We start from the raw sequence: 20,540 nt of genomic DNA, 5'->3' as shown, positions 1-20,540 counted from the left end.
TAAACTTTATGGTTTGAATGACCAAAAGGCATTTCCTAATTTTACATTTGGTGATGCTCCAGATTGTTTAGTTCAGTTGAACAGCACTATTTGCAACATCTTCAGATTTTGAGCAAGGTTTCTTTTCCATCAAGGATCCATAGTGCATTGGCCTAGATATTTCAACAACATATAGTCGCTGGAGCAACGCAAATAGAAATTATGCATCAAGACCATGCAGAATTGTTGATGCAGCAGACTTTATGCGAATTGTCTAAAAAGTTAAAGATTCTGACTGGCAGCTCATTGTTTCTTGAGTATTTGGAAAGAAACCATTAAAGGCAAAAAATTTGGAGAATTCCATTAATTTAATAATTACCCAAGAAAATTTAAAGGATTGGAAAATGTAGATCAACTGGGCAACAATAAAATTGATTTCCTTCCAATACCCAACTCGTCACTCATCATAACCCCCAAGTACATCTCCCTTCCGCATTTGCATTCCCCCAAATAGACAACCACCATCATCTTCTGCCCAGCCAACTCCAAAATCAGCCTTCCCTTGCCCCAAAATGATTCCCCACACACGTGCACACACTTGTTGTCAAACCTGACATCCCCCTACTCGACCAACGCCTCCACTATGCCAGCCCTCCTCTCCCCACTGGAATTGATATCATCCTACTCCCCCATTGCACAAAATGACCCCCCCAGCCCCAGCAAATTCAGACCTGACAACTCTTTTAATTCGCTCATCTGTTCTGCTGCCAAACCTAACAACCCACCAACCCTACCCACTCCATCGCTTACCTGACACCCAATACACCCAACCCTCTTCACCAACTGTTATCCAAACCCCACACTTAGCTGCATATGCACCTTTTAACTGTCAAAATGGCTGGCTGAACTGATGTACTGAACTGTGGCTTCTACTTCTGTGAAACATCTGACTGTGATTGCTTCTGCTAGAAAGATTTGGGTCATTAAGTTGGACTCCGGTGCATGTTGTCAGAAATTAGATTTGTTACCAGTATCAGGAAAGATTGCTGTGAAAAAATCTAGCAAAGAGCAAATACTTCTCTACCTCCTGCTCCACTCTGATGAACCCTTAGCTTATTTAAGAACCCAGAAGCGAGATTGAAAATTATCCTCCCTGACAAGTGCACCACATCAGAAAGGAGAATTGTACAAGTGAAAATTGTGAGGATCCTTCTTTAACTGTCTTTGCTATTTTAGTGTGATAAGTTCATTAAGTGAGTCTGATGTTATGAAAGTTGAAACCAAATGCTGGAGTACGGTATTGTCTAGAGAGCTTATAGAATATTATCTACAGGACAGAATGAAAAATACTGATTTGAAGTGAGGTTTGTGGTCTAAAAAAACTCAATACTTGGAAGTCCATATTCTGTACATTTTATCTCTTTTTCAGAAGGTACTGTTATGAAGCCATGTTTTATATTAAAAAAAAACATGAATTTACTAATTGAAAACCGCAAATTGAATTTTTAGAAAGCTTCAAACCACATCCCAGTGACTTTAAAACACAGTCAAAGATGGCTTCGTATTTGCATTACTGTACCTTTTTAAACAACTTCAACATTGATCCAGAAGGACCACTGGGTTCAACCTGGAGCTAATGTTATGGACCAGACTAAAATCCCCTCTAAATTTATGAAGAAAATAGCCTGGACCCTAATGTTGTCTTATTTTAAAGGTAGATGTAAGGTGTTGCGTTCCAAATGCAATTTGATTGGTCAAACTCTCAGGCTTGAAGCAAAACACACTTTATTCATGCACTATAAAATATAGACAAAATAAAAATAAAATAACTGGTTTAGTTGTAACTCTATTGAAATATTTAAGAAAATTAAAAAAAAACTGTTCATTAACTTCCATTACAGTAAAAAGGCAAATTTACTAAAATAATGTCTCTCATGCAATTCCAGCAGCAGGCAGAGGACCCCAGATTTTTGCTGTCATAGAGAGAGCAATAAGAGCTTCCACATCCAGCTTCAAGACCTCAGTAACTGCTGAAAACTAAAACATAAATTTCTGGTTCTGTAGGAGCTTGACACCACCCATTTAGGCTGCTTCTAATGTTCCAACTTTTAAACAGAAAAGGCCAGGGTCTCTCCAGACATTTCCTCTGTTGGCTTTGACTGGACAGCTGTGCACCTCTGTCTCAAACTTTCTTCATTTTAGAAAAAATGACAAAGCACACCTCTTAAAAGTTTACGGCATGGTGGCTCAGTGGTTAGCACTGCTGCTTCACAGCACCAGGATCCCAGGTTCACTTCCAGCCTCATGCAACTGTCTGTGTGGAGTTTGCACATTCTCCCCGTATCTGTGTGGGTTTCCTCCGGGTGTTCCGGTTTCCTCCCACAGTCCAAAATGTGCAGGTCAGGTGAATTGGCCATGACTAAATTGCCTGTAGTGTTAGGTGTATCAGTCAGAGGGAAATGGATCTGGGTGGGTTACTCTTTGAAGGTTTGATGTGGACTGGTTGGGCCAAAGACCTGTTTCCACACTGTAGGGAATCTAATCTAATCTAAAGCCATAGTATTGTCACACCAGCCAAGTCACTAATCTTCAAGAACTGAATTGTGCTTTAACTTTAACTGGGCTTTAAATTGCTTATTCTGTTCTGTATTGTGTAATTTACTTGTGAGAGTATGAACTTCACGTATGCATGTATGTGAAAGGCTGTTTCCATTGATTTTCTTACGTAGAGTCAAATGCAATAAAAAAAATTCTTTTTCAAAAATGTAAGAAAATCTATACGTGTATTTACATAGTCACAAACAAAAACAGTTGAATTGGCAAGCTTGTCCTTTCTGAAAAAGCTTACTTCAAATGAGGGTGGGAGAAGAGTGGAACTGTTCTACCCCTCCTCACCTGCATATAACTGATACATTTTTAGACAGTTATCCAGAGACATTCATCAAAGAAGAGCCCAGGATGAATGCCAACCAAAGATACAATCCTTGAGGACTTCATTCCCTTTTTATCAATAATTCTCAATTCCTAAATACCATACAGGTGGCACGGTGGCACAGTGGTTAGCACTGCTGCATCACAGCGCCAGAGACCCGGGTTCAATTCCCGCCTTAGGCGACTGACTGTGTGGAGTTTGCACATTCTCCCTGTGTCTGCGTGGGTTTCCTCCCGGTGCTCCGGTTTCCTCCCACAGTCCAAAAATGTGCAGGTCAAGTGAATTGGCCATGCTAAATTGTCCGTAGTGTTAGGTGCAGGGGTAAATGTAGGGGAATGGGTCTGGGTGGGTTGCGCTTTGGCGGGTCGGTGTGGACTTGTTGGGCCGAAGGGCCTGTTTCCACACTGTAAGTAATCTAGCACCAGGAACCCCAGTTCAATTCTAGCTTCAGGCGAATGCCTGTGTGGAGTTTGCACATTCTCCACTATGTGGGTTTCCTCCGTGCTCCAGTCTTCTCTCAGTTCACCAGATGTACAGGTTAGGTTGGTTGGTCATGCTAAATTGCTCATGTGTCAGTTAGGTGAATTAGCCATAGGAAATGCAGAGTTGCAGGAATAGGGTGGTCTGGGTGGGATGCTCTTCGGACAGTTGGTGTGGACTTGTTAGGCTGAATGGTCTATTTCCACACTGTAGGTATTCTATTCTATTCTAAGTGTTTAATATGGCTTTTAGCACTAACTAATTGGATCTATGAGTTCTTGAACTCAGCACACAAAAATGTTGGTTATCTATTAATTTATTGCTTTTGCTGTGAGTAACAGAAAAGGTATCTTTCTCACCAATCTGCAATACATCGCAAATTTTGTAAGGAGTTAATTTCATGTTTTCGATTGATATTTGAGTGAAGTTTCCAGGGCCAAAATATGTCTTGACTTTTGTAAGAGATAATATTTTGGTGGTATTTCTGCTTGCAATTAGCATGGACTTTCCAAAAGACAGAAATCAACAATAATTACCCTGTAATATGGCTACACAGCCAGAAAATGCCAACTGCTACTTGTTGTGCATAATCATTCCAGAGTCTAACTCAACGACAGAAACTGAGGGACAAGTTGCTGGCTCATGGGAGGAGTAGGTCAAGGATTAAAAAATTGAAGAATTTTTAAAGCTGTTGAGTGATGGGGAGGGAGAAAGAGTACCTAATGGAGAGCTTGGAGTGGGATTGTCATAGAGACATACAGCACCGAAACTGACCCTTCTGCCCAACTCATCCATGCCGACCAGATATCCTAACCTAATCTACTCCCATTTGCCAGCACTTGGACCATATCCTTCTCAACCCTTCCTATTCATATATCCATCCAGATACCTTTTAAATGTTGTAATTGTACCAGCCCCCACCACTTCCTCTGGCAGTTCATTCCATACACGCACCACCCTCTGCGTGAAAAAGCTGCCCCGTGGGTCCCTTTTAAATCTTTCCCTCCTCACCCTAAACCTACGTTTTCCAGTTCTGGACTCCCCCACCCCAGGGAAAAGACCTTGCCTATTTACCTTATCCAAGTCTCGAATGATTTTATAAATGTCTATCAGGTCACCCCTCAGCCTGTGACACTCCAGGGAAAACAGCCCAGCCTATTCAGCCTCTCCCTACAGCTCAAACCCTCCAACCCTGGCAACATCCTTGTGCAAGCAATTAAGATTTTGACATGGCCAAACCCATGCTGAAAATATTTCTGTCATTGCTATAGCTGGACTAAGAATGTGTATGGAGACAGCTATAGTTGCAAATGGATTTTTTTTAGTAGTCTTGCTGGATTTTGGACTTATGGTCTGCCTTTAGATCAGTATATGCAATATTTATGATAAATTATTTTCAGTGGAATTAGCAGAATAAAATAATAATGAACCCATTCATCATAAAGTGGCTTATCCTGTTAAATTATTTTAAGTAGTTCATTAGGAATTTGATTACTGTTGTGTAAGTAAACATGATGCTACCTCCAAAATCTGTACCAGCACCTAGAATGACATATGGTCTATCAAGATGGCCTATTTTTGGTGTTGCAAATTGTGGAAGGAATGCTGCCCCAAGTGCTTCCTACCCTTTGAAACATGCCATGGAACATTTCATTAACTGGCTGTGTTTGCAGATAGACCAGGTCTCTGTTTAACATTTTGTCACAAAGTTTGCATCTCTGATGATGGGCTAGTCACTCAGTATACTAACATACCTACTTATCATTTTCAAGTCATAGAGTGTGAGACTTTAGCAAATGATTTTCCAACTCCAAAACAGGAGTGCTACAAATTCTGATTTGATTCCCCCAAAGTATTCCTTTAACTTGCCAGAAAACAAATAATTTTATTTCAAGTAGTAACTTGATAGTACAGATGTTGAGTATTGCAGTTTAAGCAAAATGACCTTGGCGGATTCTTTTCATCTTACATTCATCAGAACTCATCCATTTGCAAGAATACTAATTAAGGGTAAAAGAACATTTGTATTGCGTGAGAGCAGAGTGCTGATTAGTTAACAAATGGACTTTGGTTGACGTTTTGCAATGGCAACTGCAGCAGTCAATGATAATTAACTTATACATTCCCAGTGTCAGTATCTCTATCAAGCAGTCAAGTTGCGACCAATCTGCAGTCTCCTCTCATGCAGTTTAAATGTGGTACGTTTTTTGCTTCATTAGTATTCTTATGAATTGTCCTGATGAGTGAAAGATGTGTATCTCTTTCAATTACACTCAACTTATTTAATTTAGGTTTTACCATTGTTATTTATTGCTTCATACTCCAATCCCCAACACCTACCTCAGTGACCTCAAAGATCTTTCACATTTTATTTTAGTTTGCTGTCTTTAAAGGGGAAGTTCCATTGATCCACATTACTATTATTTCTGCTATGTATAGATGGCTGCTGTCCCACAATCTTAGCAGTTGTCTGGCGATATAGTGCATGACAGTGTGAGATGGTGTGTAGTGCAGGAGTGTAAATTGAAGCAAGTTGATTGAATGTGGGAGAATTAATTGGAGCGTTTTTAAAATTACTTTAAGAACCCCAGGAAACCTTCTGAACCTACCACATCGAGGTCGCACGTTAACAAATGTAGCTGTAGCCGCTGCTTAATCTGTGAATACTGTGTTTTCTACTCAAAGGTCATGGAGATAGTTTGAACATTCATTTAAAAATGATGAATAGTTCGTCAGCCTTTTTCCATTGACTGATTATGTATCTTGTTCTATTATAAATGACAATAATCAACCCCCTTTAGGAGAATCATTTTCACCCATCTACCTTTGTTTTCCTGCCCCTCACTTAAAAATGCTTTGACAATCTTATGCAAGTTTCACATATTAATCATAGTACCATCACATTATTTATGTTTAATCTGTTCTTGAAGCAGTGAGTTAGTCTCTTACTGGATGTTGTGAGCTGTTATAACCCCTTCTTACAGTAAATGTAGTAGTTAGGGACAGTCTCCAGATTGTCTTGGTTTATTCATCGGGTTGGTGATGTTTAACATGAGTATTATCATGTCCAAAGGGAGTTTCCAATGGTCTTGACTTCTTTACTGCAAACATGATATAAAACATATTAGGTTACTAAGTGTTGTTTTATGTGTGTAGGTGGGGACACTTTCTCTGAGACTCACATAGTAAAATGTCAGACTCTTTGTATCAAGTTCTCTCACAGCAAATAAGTGATGGGTGACATTTTTATTTTTTTAAATAATTGTTATTATTGAAGTTGTATTCCTTGTATTTTTAGCTACTTGATTTTATGTCTTTTTATCTCTATTTTCTTTTCTAAAGTGTCTGCCATTGATATTATTTGAGATGGAGTGAGTAGAAACCAATCACTTTTTGGGTTTTTGACAACCTTTAGGTGTCAGTGAGGAGTGAATTGCACAAATGTCACAAAATATCTGATTTTCAGCAGATAAATAACTGGGTGTCCATGGGGAAGTGTGAGCTTGGAAGAACTGGAAAGTCAGCTTGGGGAGTGAGTGGGGTGACTTCTTGACCTGTGATAATCACTCCAATGTGCCACATCACCATGTTATCTGTACGAGTTATTCATTCTGTATAACGATCAACTTCAAATTGTCTTTCATCACACTTTTTTCACAGTATACTCTTTCTTCTTGGAAAGTACGCAAGGTAGGAAAGTGCATACATGCAACATAGGAAGCAGATGCAAATCATTTGGCCCATTAAGCCATCTCTGTAATTTAATAAAATCAAGGCTGATCTGTTTGTGTTTCATATTTTGCATTCTCATTTACACCAAAAGTCTTTTATTCACTTGCTTAATAGGAATCTATCTGCCTCTGCCTTAAGAATGTTCAGTGACCTGCCTCCACCACCTTCCGATAGCTATTTTGAAAGTTGTTATGCCCAGCAGTGCTGATGAGAGTTTTAATGTGGAGGGATTCAAGGAGTGGCGGAACATTCAAAGAAACAGACAATTCATCCATCTTCTATATGAAGCACTGTTTTCTTTCCAGAAGCTACACACACATTACCCTCTTCTTTTTGAAAACATTGTACAAGCTACTTATGTCGATGTAGTACTGGAAGAATTGGAAGTTTGTTTAATGGTGTTATTAAAGGGGACAGCATAGTGTCAATGCTACCTAATGCTGAATACTGTGGTGATTACTAAATATAGACTCAATTCTCTGCTGCTATAAAACAGAATTAGTGCGAAGATTAAATCAGATGTCTTGTGCCTCTTTCATAGATTATTCTGCTAATTAGTGCGATGAGCCAATGGCACCAAATTGCCCAATTGCCCCAAAGCAGGGAACTAGTTCACAATTCTAGAGTTTTGATTCTTAGTTGATGTTTAAAATAATGCAAGTGTACAGATATCTGCAATCCTATGGAAATTTTGTTAGATTAGGTTCCCAACTAGTCCACACCAACCCTCCGAGGAGTAACCCACCCAGACCCATTCCCCCTAACTAATGCACCTAACTCTACGGGCAATTTTAGCATGACCAATTCACCTAACTCACACCTTTGGACTGTAGGAGGAAACCAGAGTACCCAGAGGAAACCCACGCAGACACTGGGAGAATGTGCAACTCCACACAGACAGTCACACGAGGCTGGAATCTAACCCGGGTCTCTAGCACTGAGAGGCTGCAGTGCTAACCACTGAGCCACCATGCTATCCCAGAATAATTTTCAGGGAACAAAGTAGTGAAACACATATCTATTATGCAGTGTTATTGAAAGAATAATTTAGCTGCAGTTAGCAATTAATCAATTCATGTAATATTTGTGCAAATAAGCCCTTAACTGTATTTAGCTTAAATGTTATTAACAAAATTGTTGGTTAGTCATTGTATGATGAAGTTAGTTATGTAGGTAGCAAGAAACTTGTGGAAGTGGAATTGTTTACTTAAATTCAATTTGATTTCAGTTTACATTTCAGTCATCATAGGTAAACACACATTTGAGTGAGTGATTAAGACAAAATAAGGCTTACACATTAATATGTTACTGTGCTGTGTTAGTATCTGTGAAATTTGTGTTCTTGACCATGACAATGGCTCCGATTTCACAGTCAGCATCAAAGTGAAGACTCTTGCCACTGACTTTGAAAAAAGATGCCAAGAACAATATAGCAGTTGTGGTGAGGCTTTCCCTTTTCCTGATGTTAGTTTTATACTGATGAACAAGTCAAATGGCTTAGCCGCAGCAGTGACTTTATCAAAAAGGCCAATTACATTGAAGTATTCTCATAGGCAGCAAACCAGGAAGTTAAATGCATTGATGATTATTTGCTTTTTAATAAATTTTGCAGAGAGTGCAATAAATGATTGAGAAATACACATTAGAAATTAAAATGACATAAACCAATTTGAAAAAGGAATAAACTTGGAATTTTTAACTGCATGGAAAAACATGGACAATACAAAAATTTCCAAAACTTTTCAAGGACATAAGATGTATTTCAGCAATAGTTTTAACTTATTACATTGCATTAAAAAGTCAAACCTTTTATGGGTGTTTTTTGTAAAAAAAAGGGAAGTTGCCATCAGTTCAGGAACTTGAATGTCCTGCAAACTGCAATGAAATCTAATAATTCAATACCCGTAGAGAAACAAATTCTGGATTTCCATAATTAAATTCACATGTACAGACTCCAGATGTTGCTGTCAGTTTCAAAGAAATAATGGTGAATGTTGACAGGTTTGCTGTCGTTACTATTGCAAGATCAGGGCCTGTGGTCTCAAGCATAGACAATATGCTTCCCTGAGAGAATGGAGTAGGGAAAAATGCAAGGACTGATTAGCTCATGTCATTCATACACCATCTAGTGGCATTCAAGGAAATTTATAGACAGAATATTTTTTTCCAATATCAACACTGTGTGAGTAATCTAAATACCAAAATCTTAATTTTCAATAAAATTTAAATAACAAGCACCTTATTGTTGACTTTACTGCACGTCATATCGTTGCACCTTGATATCTTTAACTATTTATTTGAAGTAATGTGGAAGACATTGAGGAGGTTAATCAGGAGAATGTAGCCAGACTAGTGAACTAGAGACAATAAAACTGCACATGCTACATTCCAAGGTAGACAAGTAGGAGGTTGGGAGAACACAGCAAGCCAGACAGCATCAGTAGGTGGAGAAGTTGACATTTCGGGTGTAACCCTTCTTCAGGACTGGGGCTTAGTGTAAAGGGAGCCGCAAATAAAGTTTTTTTTTGGGGGTGGGTGGGGAGTGTGGGGTGGTGGGCAGGCAGGGGCAGGGTGGTGAGGTGGGGATAGATAAAGACAGGTAGACGGTACAACCTGATTGGTTGATGGGAGGGATGAATCCCGTAGGTTGATGAGAGGACTGGAAGGGAGGAGCTGGGAAGGTAGTTGGCGGATGGGGAGAGTGGTTATTTGAAATTGGAGAACTCAATGTTGAGTCCTGCGGGCTGTAGGCTGACCAGGTGGAAAATGAGGTGGTGTTCCTCCAATTTGCGGTATTATTCATTGTGGCAATGGAGGAGGCCGAGGATGGTCATGTCGGAAAGAAAGTGGGAAGGGGAATTAAAATGGTGGTGACTTGGAGATTCGGTTGGTCCCTGTGGGCCCAGCTGTGATGCACGGTGAACCGTTCTCTAAGTTTACTTTCGGTCTCCTTGATGTAGAGAAGACCACACCGGGCGCACCTGATGCAGTAAACTGTTGGACGAGAGGCAGGTGAACCTCTGTCTCACCAGGAAGGACTGTTTGGGGCCCTGGATGGATGTGAGGCAGATGGTGTGCCAGCTGGTTTTGCATTTTTCCAGTTGCAAGGGAAGGTACCTGGGGGTTTGGATGGGTTGATGGAGAGAGTGGCTCAGACCAGGATTGGCGAAGAGAACAGCCCTTGTGGAAGGCAGAGGGGGGTGGGGTGAGCAAGATCTTTTTGGTGGTGGGGTCTAGTTGAAGTTGGTAGAAGTGTTTAAGGATGATGCGTTGGATGCGGAGACTGGTGGGGTGATAGGTGAGGACAAGGGGGACTTTGTCTTTATTGCGTTTAGAAGGCGGTGGTTTAGAGAAATGGAATGGGGAATGGAGGTGAAATAGGTGGACATCTGGGATGCTTAGGAGTGAAATGGTACCCAATTGGTAGAGGAATTGGGAGAATGGTGAACTAGGCGGGCATAGGGCAGATGAAATTTAGTGTAGAGTTATGAAATAATATGTTTTTAATGAGAAGCAGTATAACAATTGATGCAGTGTTGAAGAGAATAATAAAGGGATCGAGGTGATGGGTAGGGGAAGGAGTGTGTTTCTTAATCTTTGAATGTGGCAGGGCAAGTTGTGAAGCCAGTGTTCTTTTCCAAAAAAAAGGCAACATGTGGAATCCTTGGCATTATAAGTGCAGGCAACCCTTACACAAGCAAGCAAGTGATCCTCGCATCTTATAAAGCATCAGTTAAAGCTCAGTTGAAATATTGTGTCAAACTCTTGCTGCAAACATTTGAAATTACATAAGTATTCAAGAGGGTGCAGAGGACGTTGCTAGAATGGCACCAATAATGTTGCATTTAAGTTGTAGGGAGTGACTGAAGGAGTAGATGTTCTTCGAGCAGGGAAAGTAAGGTTAAAATTTAATAGAGGTATTTGAACCCACGAATGATTTTGCTGAATGATGAGTATTTATTTCCAGTGGCTGGAAGGTAATCAGAGGGCTCAGATTTAAGGAAAATAACAGGAGAACCAGGCATAAGATGAGAGAAGTGTTTCTTAACTTGCTGTTAGGATGTGGGCTTATTAGGCCAACATTTATTGTACATTCCCTATAATTGCACTTGTGAAGGTGGTGATGAGCTGCCTTCCTGAAGACAACTAAGTGGCTCAGAGGGCAGTTAAGTGTAAATCACATTGCTGAAGTTCTGGAGACACAAGTAGACCAGACCAGCTAAGGATAATAGATTTGTTTCCTTGAACGTAGTTGGGGAACAAGATGGATTTTGAAAATGATATTGGATTAGATTCCTTAGTGTGGAAACAGGCCCTTTGGCCCAACCAGTCCACACCAACCCTCTGAAGAGTCACCCACCCAGACCCATTTCCCTCTGAATGAAGCACTTAGCACTATGGGCAATTTAACATGGCCAATTCACCTGCCATGCACATCTTTGTGACTGTGGGAGGAAACTAGAGCACCTGCAGGAAAGCCGCACAGACACTGGGACAATGTGCAAACTCCACTCAGGCAGTAGCCCAAGCTGGAATCGAACCTGGGACCCTGGTGCTGTGAGGCAGTAGTGCTAACCATTGAGCCACCATGCTGCCCATAGTTGTACATTTATTGTTAATGAGACTAGTATTCTGTTCAAGATTTTGTAATTACTTGAATTTAATTTTTTTTAACTTGCATGTTATTATGATGGAAGGAGTGCTGGAACAACAGCAACTTAATATTTTAGAGTTTTTTTTCTAATTGTGTTAATTAGGGTTAAGTTAATGGAGGTTAATTTGATGGTTACTTGGACACATATAAAGAGACACTAATTAACACAAATTGAGTGGAATCAAGGCATAAGTACTTGTAATGTTTCACTCTGTGAATAAATCTATCCCAAATAAAGATTGGCTGAGGATTCTTCCTTCACAACTAACTATCAGGAGTTTAATGACTTTAACATACTTTAGCCTTGCAAAGTGTTCCACAGGAGCATTCATAAAATTTGATACGCAGAATCTTAATTTAGATATCCGAAAAGTCTGGTCAAAGAGAGAGGTTCTAGGAAAGCAGTAGAAAGACAGAAATGTTTAAAGGTGCAATTCCAGAGCTTAGGCTTTGGCTGCTGACAGCACAGGCATCAGTGGTGGAGCCAATAAAATAAAAGGACGTGACTAAAATTGGAGGAGCATAGACATGTCAGAGGGATGTGGAACTGAAGAAGATTACAGTGAAGGGAGTGAGGGGGATGGAGAGATTTGAAATCAAGAATGCAAATTTATGATTCAATTGTTACTTTCCCAATATCCAATATAGGTGTAAAGAGGGTAAAAGGATTTTCTGGCAAGTTAGGACACAGCACAGTTTTGAACGACCTTAAGTTTATGACGAGCACAATGTAGGGCACTAGCTGAAGCACATTTGGGATGGTCAAATCTGGGAATAATAAAACCGTAGAATGAGGATTTCGGCAGAAGATGAGCTAAGAGTGGGGCAGAGATGAGTAACCTAAGAGAAGTCAGACAGTCTTAGTGATGTATGAATGTCATATCCCTCACAATCCCTCAGAACTCTGCATTCCTCCAATTTAACTCTCGTGCAACCATGTATTCCTTATGCACCTTCCTTCCAGTTCAGCCAAGACACTATGACTGCACACAGTCTGGTACAGCCTAGGAAGGTTGGCAGAATGGAATCAGTAGCTGGTGAATGAAATTTGCGGTTAATTTCAGAGAATTGCTTTCAATTGGGGGGTAATTCTGCTCTGTTCTGGCACTGTATGTCAGACAGGCTGACTGTCAGTTTAGATATAATGGAAGGAGCGCCATAAGCAGTGGTAAGCTTGATGATATCAGTTTACAAGTAGAAATTGACACTGTTTCCAGATTACATTGCTGAGGAACAATATGTGGATGAGACATATGGTGGCACCAAGTATAGATTGCTGGGACACCAGAGGTAATGGTTTAGGAGTGGGAGGAAAAGGAATTGACAGTCATTCTCTGGCTATAATTAATTACATAAAAACAGACCCAAACGACTGTGGTCCTACCCATCGAGATGGTAGTGAAGAGGCATTATAGGGGGATGGTGTACTCGACCATATTGAAGGCTGCAGCAGGTCATGAAGGATGAGGAGTGAAAGTTTACCCAGTCTTGTGCCATTTGATGAGAGTTAGTTTGGTACTGTATGAGGTCAGAAGACTGATTGGAGGGGATTCAGACATGGTATTCCAGGAGAGACAATCATTGATTTGAAAAGCGGCAGCATTATCAAGAACGTCAGAATGGAATGGAAGTTTGAAGAAGTGGGGCAGCCATTTTTAAGGACAACATGGGTTATTTACTTTGGAAGATACGATGGTGGTAGAGGACCTGAGGAAAGAGGTATGAACAGCATCAGCTAATGTATGAGGGAAGGAAAGCTGGGGTGATCAAAGTCCCTCCAGTTTCAAATATGTATCTTTATTTTTAAATCTCTGTGTGATCTTGCTCTTCACTATCTCTGTAATTTTGTATTGCCCTAGAAACACTCAGAACTCTATATTCCTCCGACTGGTCTCTGTGCAACCCCATCTTCCTTTTGTGGCTATGTCTTCAGCATCTGAGACATCTTGTTCTGGCAATCCTTTTTCTAAATTACTGCTTCTTTTCCCCATCCTCCTGAAAGTGCATCTCTCTGACTTTCACATAGTCCACATACAAGTCTTTTCTGCATTATTTTGTGGTTCATAAATTTCTCAACCTGGAATTGGATAATGCTTGAGGAAAAAAAAGCATTTATTGGGCATTGAATAGTGTTTGAGGAATTTACTTAATACCTCAGGGACCTTCTAGATTTTCAAACCATCTAGTCAGCCAACTTGAGGTTTTTACTGTAATCCTTTCTAAATTCCGCATAATAAATAATGCATCTATAACTTGTGGTCTACCCTCTAATCATAGAAAGGTTCATATTTTCAACAGCATGTTCCTGCTTAGCTCAAGAAATCTAATATGGTTCAAATAGTCATAGAGTCATAGTGGTACAGTCCTACAGAATGGAGACAGGCCCTTTGTCCCAAACTGGTTCATGGCAACCAAAGTGTCCATCCACACTAACCCCATTTTCCTGCACTTGGCCCATATCCTTCTAAACCCTTCCGATACATGTATTTGTCTAAATGCCTTTTAAATGTTTTTAATGTACTTGCTTCAACAACTTCCACTGGCAGCTCATTCCATATGCGCACTATCCTCTGTGTAAAAAAAAAAAAAGTTGCCCCTCAGGTTCCCTTTTATTCTTTCCCTTCTAACCTTAAACTGATGCCCTCTAATCCTTGATTCCCCAGTCCTGGGAAAAAGACTGAGTGCATTCACCCTATCCGTGCATCTATGACCGTATATACTTCTATAAGATCCCCCCTCAGTCTCTATTTTGTCCAACCTCTCGCTATTGCTCAGACCATTGAGTCCTAGCAACATCCTTGTAAATTTCTTTTGCACTCTTTCCAGTTTAATAACATCCTTCCTATAGTAAGGTGACTAAAACCGATCGTAATATTTCAGTGTGGCCTCCCCAACCTCCTGTACAACTGCAACATTGCATCCCAACTTCTATACTCAGTGCCCAGACTGATGAGGACCAGTGTGCCAAAAGCCTTTTTCACTGCCCTGTCTATCTGTGACTCCACTTTCAGAGAATCATGCACCTGAGCTTCAAGGTTCCTCTGTTCCACTATACTCCTTAAGATCCTAGTATTCACCATGAAACTCCTACCTTCTTATGACTTTCCAAAATACAAAACTTCACACTTATCTATATTAAACGCCATTTGCCATTTCATGGCCTACTTACCCAGCTGATCATGGTCATGTTGTAATTTCCGATAACCTTCCTGATTATTGATGTAGAAGAGAAAAAAAACTATATATGCGCTACTCGAATAACTATTCTAATTATCATTTATTGCAATGGAGGGAAGTAGATGGTTTATACCAAGTTTGTCTTATTGTTGTGGGATCTCATTATTTAAGAATTTGTTTTGAGGCAGTGGGATAAACTTCCTGCTCCTCTTCATCTAGGACCATGGGATCTTCAGCACCACCTAATATAACAGACGGAACCTCTGTTTATTGTTTTATCTGAGTCACCAAAACAAAGTTTGAAACTCCTTCGAAGATTCCGTTTCTTTTTCTCACTCATCTATGTTCTGTTTGTTTCTGTTTGCTTCTGGTTTGCTTTTTTCTCTGACCATTTGATGAAGTGCTTCTTTATATACACTGTTTTTTACTTGTGAACTATAGGTTATTGGTCAGCATGAATTCATTCACATGGCTACCTCAACTGGCCTGTCCCAGTAGTTATAATTACTGAAATACTGTTTTATATGAAGACTGACCTACTCTGGAATGAATGAAATCCACCAAACTCAATTTGGGATTAACCGTAATTTTACACTAATTTGTGCAGTAAGTTTGCGAAGAATTTAATTGCTAAAATTTATTTGATTGTGATGAATAGATGGAGGTGTTGATCTGTTATATATTATTGTAAATTCTTCTTTAATTAATAAAATGGAGCGAGAATTATACCAGAGATGAGAATCCAAAATTATAGAAACTTGAGACTTTTTCCATTAGAGCAGAGAAAGCAAAGAACACTTAATAGTCTTCTCTTTATTGAAGGGTTTCAGGCAGATCAGTCATGATCTTATTAAATGGAGGAACGTGCTGGAAGGACTGAGTGGCGGAATCTCGTTTCTTGTTTGCATTGAGTCAGAGGTTTCCCAACTCAATGACTGATATGAGCACTGGCAGAAAATTTTGGAGAATACATTGTTAAGAATCTGATTTCTTTCATGCTCATTGATTTAAAGGAAGTCTGATTTTCCCCCTTAAAGTCTCAATAGCTTGTTGAGAACCTTGCTACTAAGTGGCAAGGGCCTTATTTTCATGCATTTGCATGTCTTTATTAGCTAATTTGCCTCATTTCTATGCAGTTTGTCAAAGTGGTTACCCTGGTGGATGCAGCTCACTGGTTGTTTCTCCAGGATCTATGCATTATTCACCAGTATCTCATGGACGCTCCATGGACACCAACTGCATCCATACTAAACCTACTGAAGGTGGCATCAGCAAACACCGGCCTCGCTGCATTATCATGTGCTGATCTCAGCACTTCTCCACTGCACTTTGGAGATCAGTGACATATTACATTGCAGTGCTTCTGCTAGGCTACGCTGTGCATTTGTATATACACCCATCTCATGCATTTGCACTAGACGCATCTCAGGGCTCATGGTTATTTTCTTGGTGTTTTTTCATTTTGTATTTAATTGGATTACTCACAGCATTTCTACATAGCTTTGTTCATTAGGACAGACAGAAAGACATCCAGCTTGTCATGATTACGAACGATCTTCAGTCATTGGGGTGGACATGTTGGCCTATGGCACTGTGCTATGCCAAAAATTGCATCTACATTGTGTGCTAGCAGCTTACACAGCAAGCACATTGCAGGAGCTTCAGCCAAAGGGCCATGTCTGAAAGGCTATGGGGAGTAGACTTGAGTGAAGAGGGACTACTGCCAATCAGGGGGTGCTGCCATACAAGGGCATTGTAAAACGTATGTCCAGAGGGTTGCAGTCCATGTTCATCTGGTCAGGGGATTGGGTCATAGTCAATCCTGGGAATCAAATCCAACCAGCCTTTGTGGTACAGGTGAGTCAGTCTGGGGAGTGAACAACAGTCAGCCCGGGGGATTTGAACAGTAAATTTCAAGGGGAGTTATCACAAGAAGTCTGTATTGTGTAGGCGAAACTGAGAATCCTGATTGGAGATTGGTGGCATAATGCTGGGATGCAGAGAAGATGATAACAATGAAGCAGTTGGGGTGGGGATTCCAAATGTAAGGGTAGATAATTATAACATGCAAGTGCATTGCATTAAAGTATGGTGCCCAAAGCGTAAATACCAGAAAGTCCTGACAATGACAAGTACTTCTGCCTCTGCTGCGATATGACTGAATGCGAACCTGGATGCATAACTAATGAAGTAAGCAGCAAACGATTGTGAATGCCAAGTCACAAAGGGCATTGGCAGGAAGCACTCGGTGAAAGTATCAGAAGTGACATTTAACCAAAGAGAAAATTCAGTCACCAATTTCTTCTTTAAAAAAGCATAACTCTAAGTTTATGAAGTTCTTAATTATTGCTAAATATTTAATAAGTACAGAAATAGGAACTGCAGGTTAACTTCACGGTAGGGAGGTGGGAAACTGCCAATCCATAGTTATGGGAACAGAAACTGATTGCGATTGCAGTTTCCATAATTCTTTATTCTTTGTATTTCCTCTGAAATAAAACTATAAAAACAGGAGACTCCATACTTCATTGTATTGAAGTGTGTTTATTCTGTGAATGAGCAGATGCCCTGCACTCTTGGGTGCCAGACACACTATTGAATCTATCCCTCATTGAATATTTATGCATCCCTTCTTTTCAATTATAGCTCCTTGGTTGATCTTACAATATGAATAAAACATAGAATTGATTTATGACCGATGTAACCAAAGATGACTACAGATGGTACAGTTTATAACACATTTAGACTATCATTCTGTGTGAAAATCCCACAGCAGTTCTTGTTCATTTTCATGTTCCATGTATCTGAGGATATGACACTCTGTCCCAGAATATTTACTGTGTGACTCAATCCTGCCCCACTTTCATATATTTCATACCATTGCCGATTTTAGGCCATTCCCTTGATACCTTTCTTCCCAGCAGTTGAAGTCATGTCTGTATCATGAGAAGAACTTACCAGGTGGACTCCTACTTTCCCAGGGCGAGCACTGGCATCAGAATCTGCGGCTGATCGTCAGCAGAGCTGAAGTCAATGAGGTAGGCCCAGTGACTAAAGATGGCGCCTGAAGAGTGGCGACTTCAAAGTTAGTTTATGTCCAGTGTAGAAAGTGGTGAGGCGGAAGAGGAGGGATGGCAGCCAGGCATCGCTGATGATGAGCTGGCTCAGGACTGATGGACTGTATCTAAATCACATTTTTATTCTTAAAACTATTCAAAATGGTGCTAGGTCATGGCAACAGTGGAGAAGCTTGTCATCGTATTTTACTGTTTTTCTCACTAAAATACAGGTGATAAAATCATTCATTCAAGGTCTGATAATTACCTCCAAGCTTCCCTTTGATATTGTAAAACCTGCCATTGGAATGTCTGGTGGTAGTGACCCGTATTTTAGGTGTCTTACATATGTACAATTTAAGTATGTTGTGCATTGTAATTTAAAAAGGATACTGATGCAAATAAGAGATTATCAGTAAATTGTTACGATACAATAGCTATTCAATAATGGGTAGCTTCACTGTAAAAGCCTACATGTGAAAAAAAAACAAGAATTTAAATTTTTAATAGTAATTTAATTCTATAGTAATTCTACAGTAACTTTTCCATTTTCTTTCTCCTTGATTTCAGGTTTTACTGTTTTAATCTGACTTTTATAATTACAATTTTCAAGCTTTCATTTTCAATTAAGAGTCTCATTGTTGTTTATGTGCCTCATTTCCAAATAGAAGCAGCACTGATAAAATTAGTCTCACGTTAGCTACAAACCAACCTGAAATACCCATGGTGGGGTTAATCAGTTGTTCCAAATCTAAAAGATTGTCCTGTTGTATCATTATATGTAACCAAATAAATCTTTAGCATATTTTTAGGCACTAAATCAGAAAAGATTGCCTCGAAATGCATCATCTCTTCTCTGGTCTTTACTATTTGGTTCCTCATAGGTTAAAGACTTGAGTTTGCTTTCTTTAGAGGTAAAAGGGACATAATGAGGACAGAAATTGCTGGAAAAATAAATGGCATTAATGGAATCCAGCAAGTCCCAGCAAATGAGGAATAAGCTCTCTACTTCTGAGGATTTCCTTGTATCATTATTAGGTTTGTTATAGACTATTTGATAATGATTAATTGCTATGACTATTCAACACCTCCATTATTCTCATATCATGTGACTTTCAGAATAATAAACGACAAACCAGATGCACCTTGGGTTATTCCTGTTCAGAAATTCCTGTGTTGCTATAAAAATAGTTTTGCTATATTAAATCCTGATACAGCATTCGGTATTGCATGAGTGAAAAATATTAAACTGGAGGCAGAATCCCCACTGAGACCAAATTTGTATGCTTTGTAGTGGTTCACAAAGAAGCCATGGCAATGCTATTAGTGATTGAAACTGTCTGTCTGAGTTCCTTGACCATGGAAGGTGAAGTGAAAGGGAAGGGCTCAAATTGTGGGATTGTTCAAGAATGGACACGTGAGCCAAGATGATCGTTGGGGCCCCTACAAAACTGTTGGCCTGCTGTACTCTGCGAGAATTGTCCAGGAAGTTTAAACCATTTGATTGGCAGTTCCCCTGCTTCCAATACCCTCACCAAAGTCTCCTGCTCTATAGAATCAGAGACTTGGACAGTTCTGTTCTACTTATCTGGATAGTCACCCAGAAATATTCAACAGGAAAAACCTAAACTACACAACAGACCTCTACGTTCATTCACTCTGAGCCTCAACTATCTCTCCAGACTATCTTGGTGAACCCTCTTACTACACTCACTGATTACCCCAACGCCCCCAAGAACTTTCTAACTGTCCCTTTTGACCACGCTTTCCCTCTAGCAACTCCAACTACCTCCCCTGACTAATCCCACTGCCTGATTACCCTTCCCAACCACTGATGCAGCTGCTAACCTGCCCATCTCACCATTCACAAACATTCATCCAGGCATCCATTTTTGAGATATTGTGCACTCACCTATTCATGAGGATTGACCCTGGACATGTAACCTTTCCAGATAGCGATAAATGGTATAAAAAGGTGTCTCTCTCACATGTCCTCTCTTTCTCAGTCTCTCTCCCATTTCTGTTAAAGCCAGTTTTGGGAAACCAAACAAGTGTGTTGTACCTTGAAAGATCAAGTCCAAGATCTTTATCCTTGTAACAACACTAATCTCGATTTAATTCAATTAAAATTGAACTTTAACTCAGTAATAAAAATTAATTCAGATAAGCACGATTTGCCTTTTATCAGCCCAAACAATTACTGTAATGTTATATTATGCAATGTTTCTTTCAATCTTTTTAGGTGTCAGAACTTACTTAAAGGAAGCTTTAGTTAACATTATTGCTGTCCATGCGGAGGTAAGGACTTCAAATTAATTTGCATTGTTACAATCTTCACTTTGGTTCTACATATTTGTGCTTTAGCAGGTTCAGAAGCAACTTGTGCAGTCATGTCTTTTGGAGTGACACAGAAGTTAGATTGGCTGGGTGACTATAGCAGTGAAATATTGTTTGCATTAGGTGGATTCAGTTAAGGAGCAATCAGAAAATGTCCCTACCATAGCTCCTTATTTCTGATTTGTGTTGTCAA

The 20,540-nt window shown here is 39.8% G+C and overlaps 1 protein-coding gene across 7 annotated transcripts in view; it reads left to right on the top strand.

Annotated features, from left to right (window-relative positions):
- exoc2 (exocyst complex component 2) overlaps positions 1–20,540 on the top strand; it is a 318,264-nt gene that overhangs the window by 280,548 nt on the left and 17,176 nt on the right. For 6 of the 7 annotated variants that reach the window (XM_043719385.1, XM_043719383.1, XM_043719382.1 and 3 more), the window contains one exon: positions 20,253–20,308. In XM_043719385.1, coding sequence (XP_043575320.1) covers positions 20,253–20,308 — 56 coding nt within the window. Of the gene's footprint in view, positions 1–7,237; positions 7,545–20,252; positions 20,309–20,540 lie in introns of those variants that run through there. The other variant, XM_043719389.1, reaches the window with a different exon arrangement.

This window comes from Chiloscyllium plagiosum, chromosome 29, assembly GCF_004010195.1.
Source record: "Chiloscyllium plagiosum isolate BGI_BamShark_2017 chromosome 29, ASM401019v2, whole genome shotgun sequence".
In the NCBI taxonomy this organism is placed as follows: Eukaryota; Metazoa; Chordata; class Chondrichthyes; order Orectolobiformes; family Hemiscylliidae; genus Chiloscyllium; species Chiloscyllium plagiosum.
Note: the sequence above shows the minus strand (reverse complement) of the source record. Positions and strands in the feature narration are given on the sequence as shown.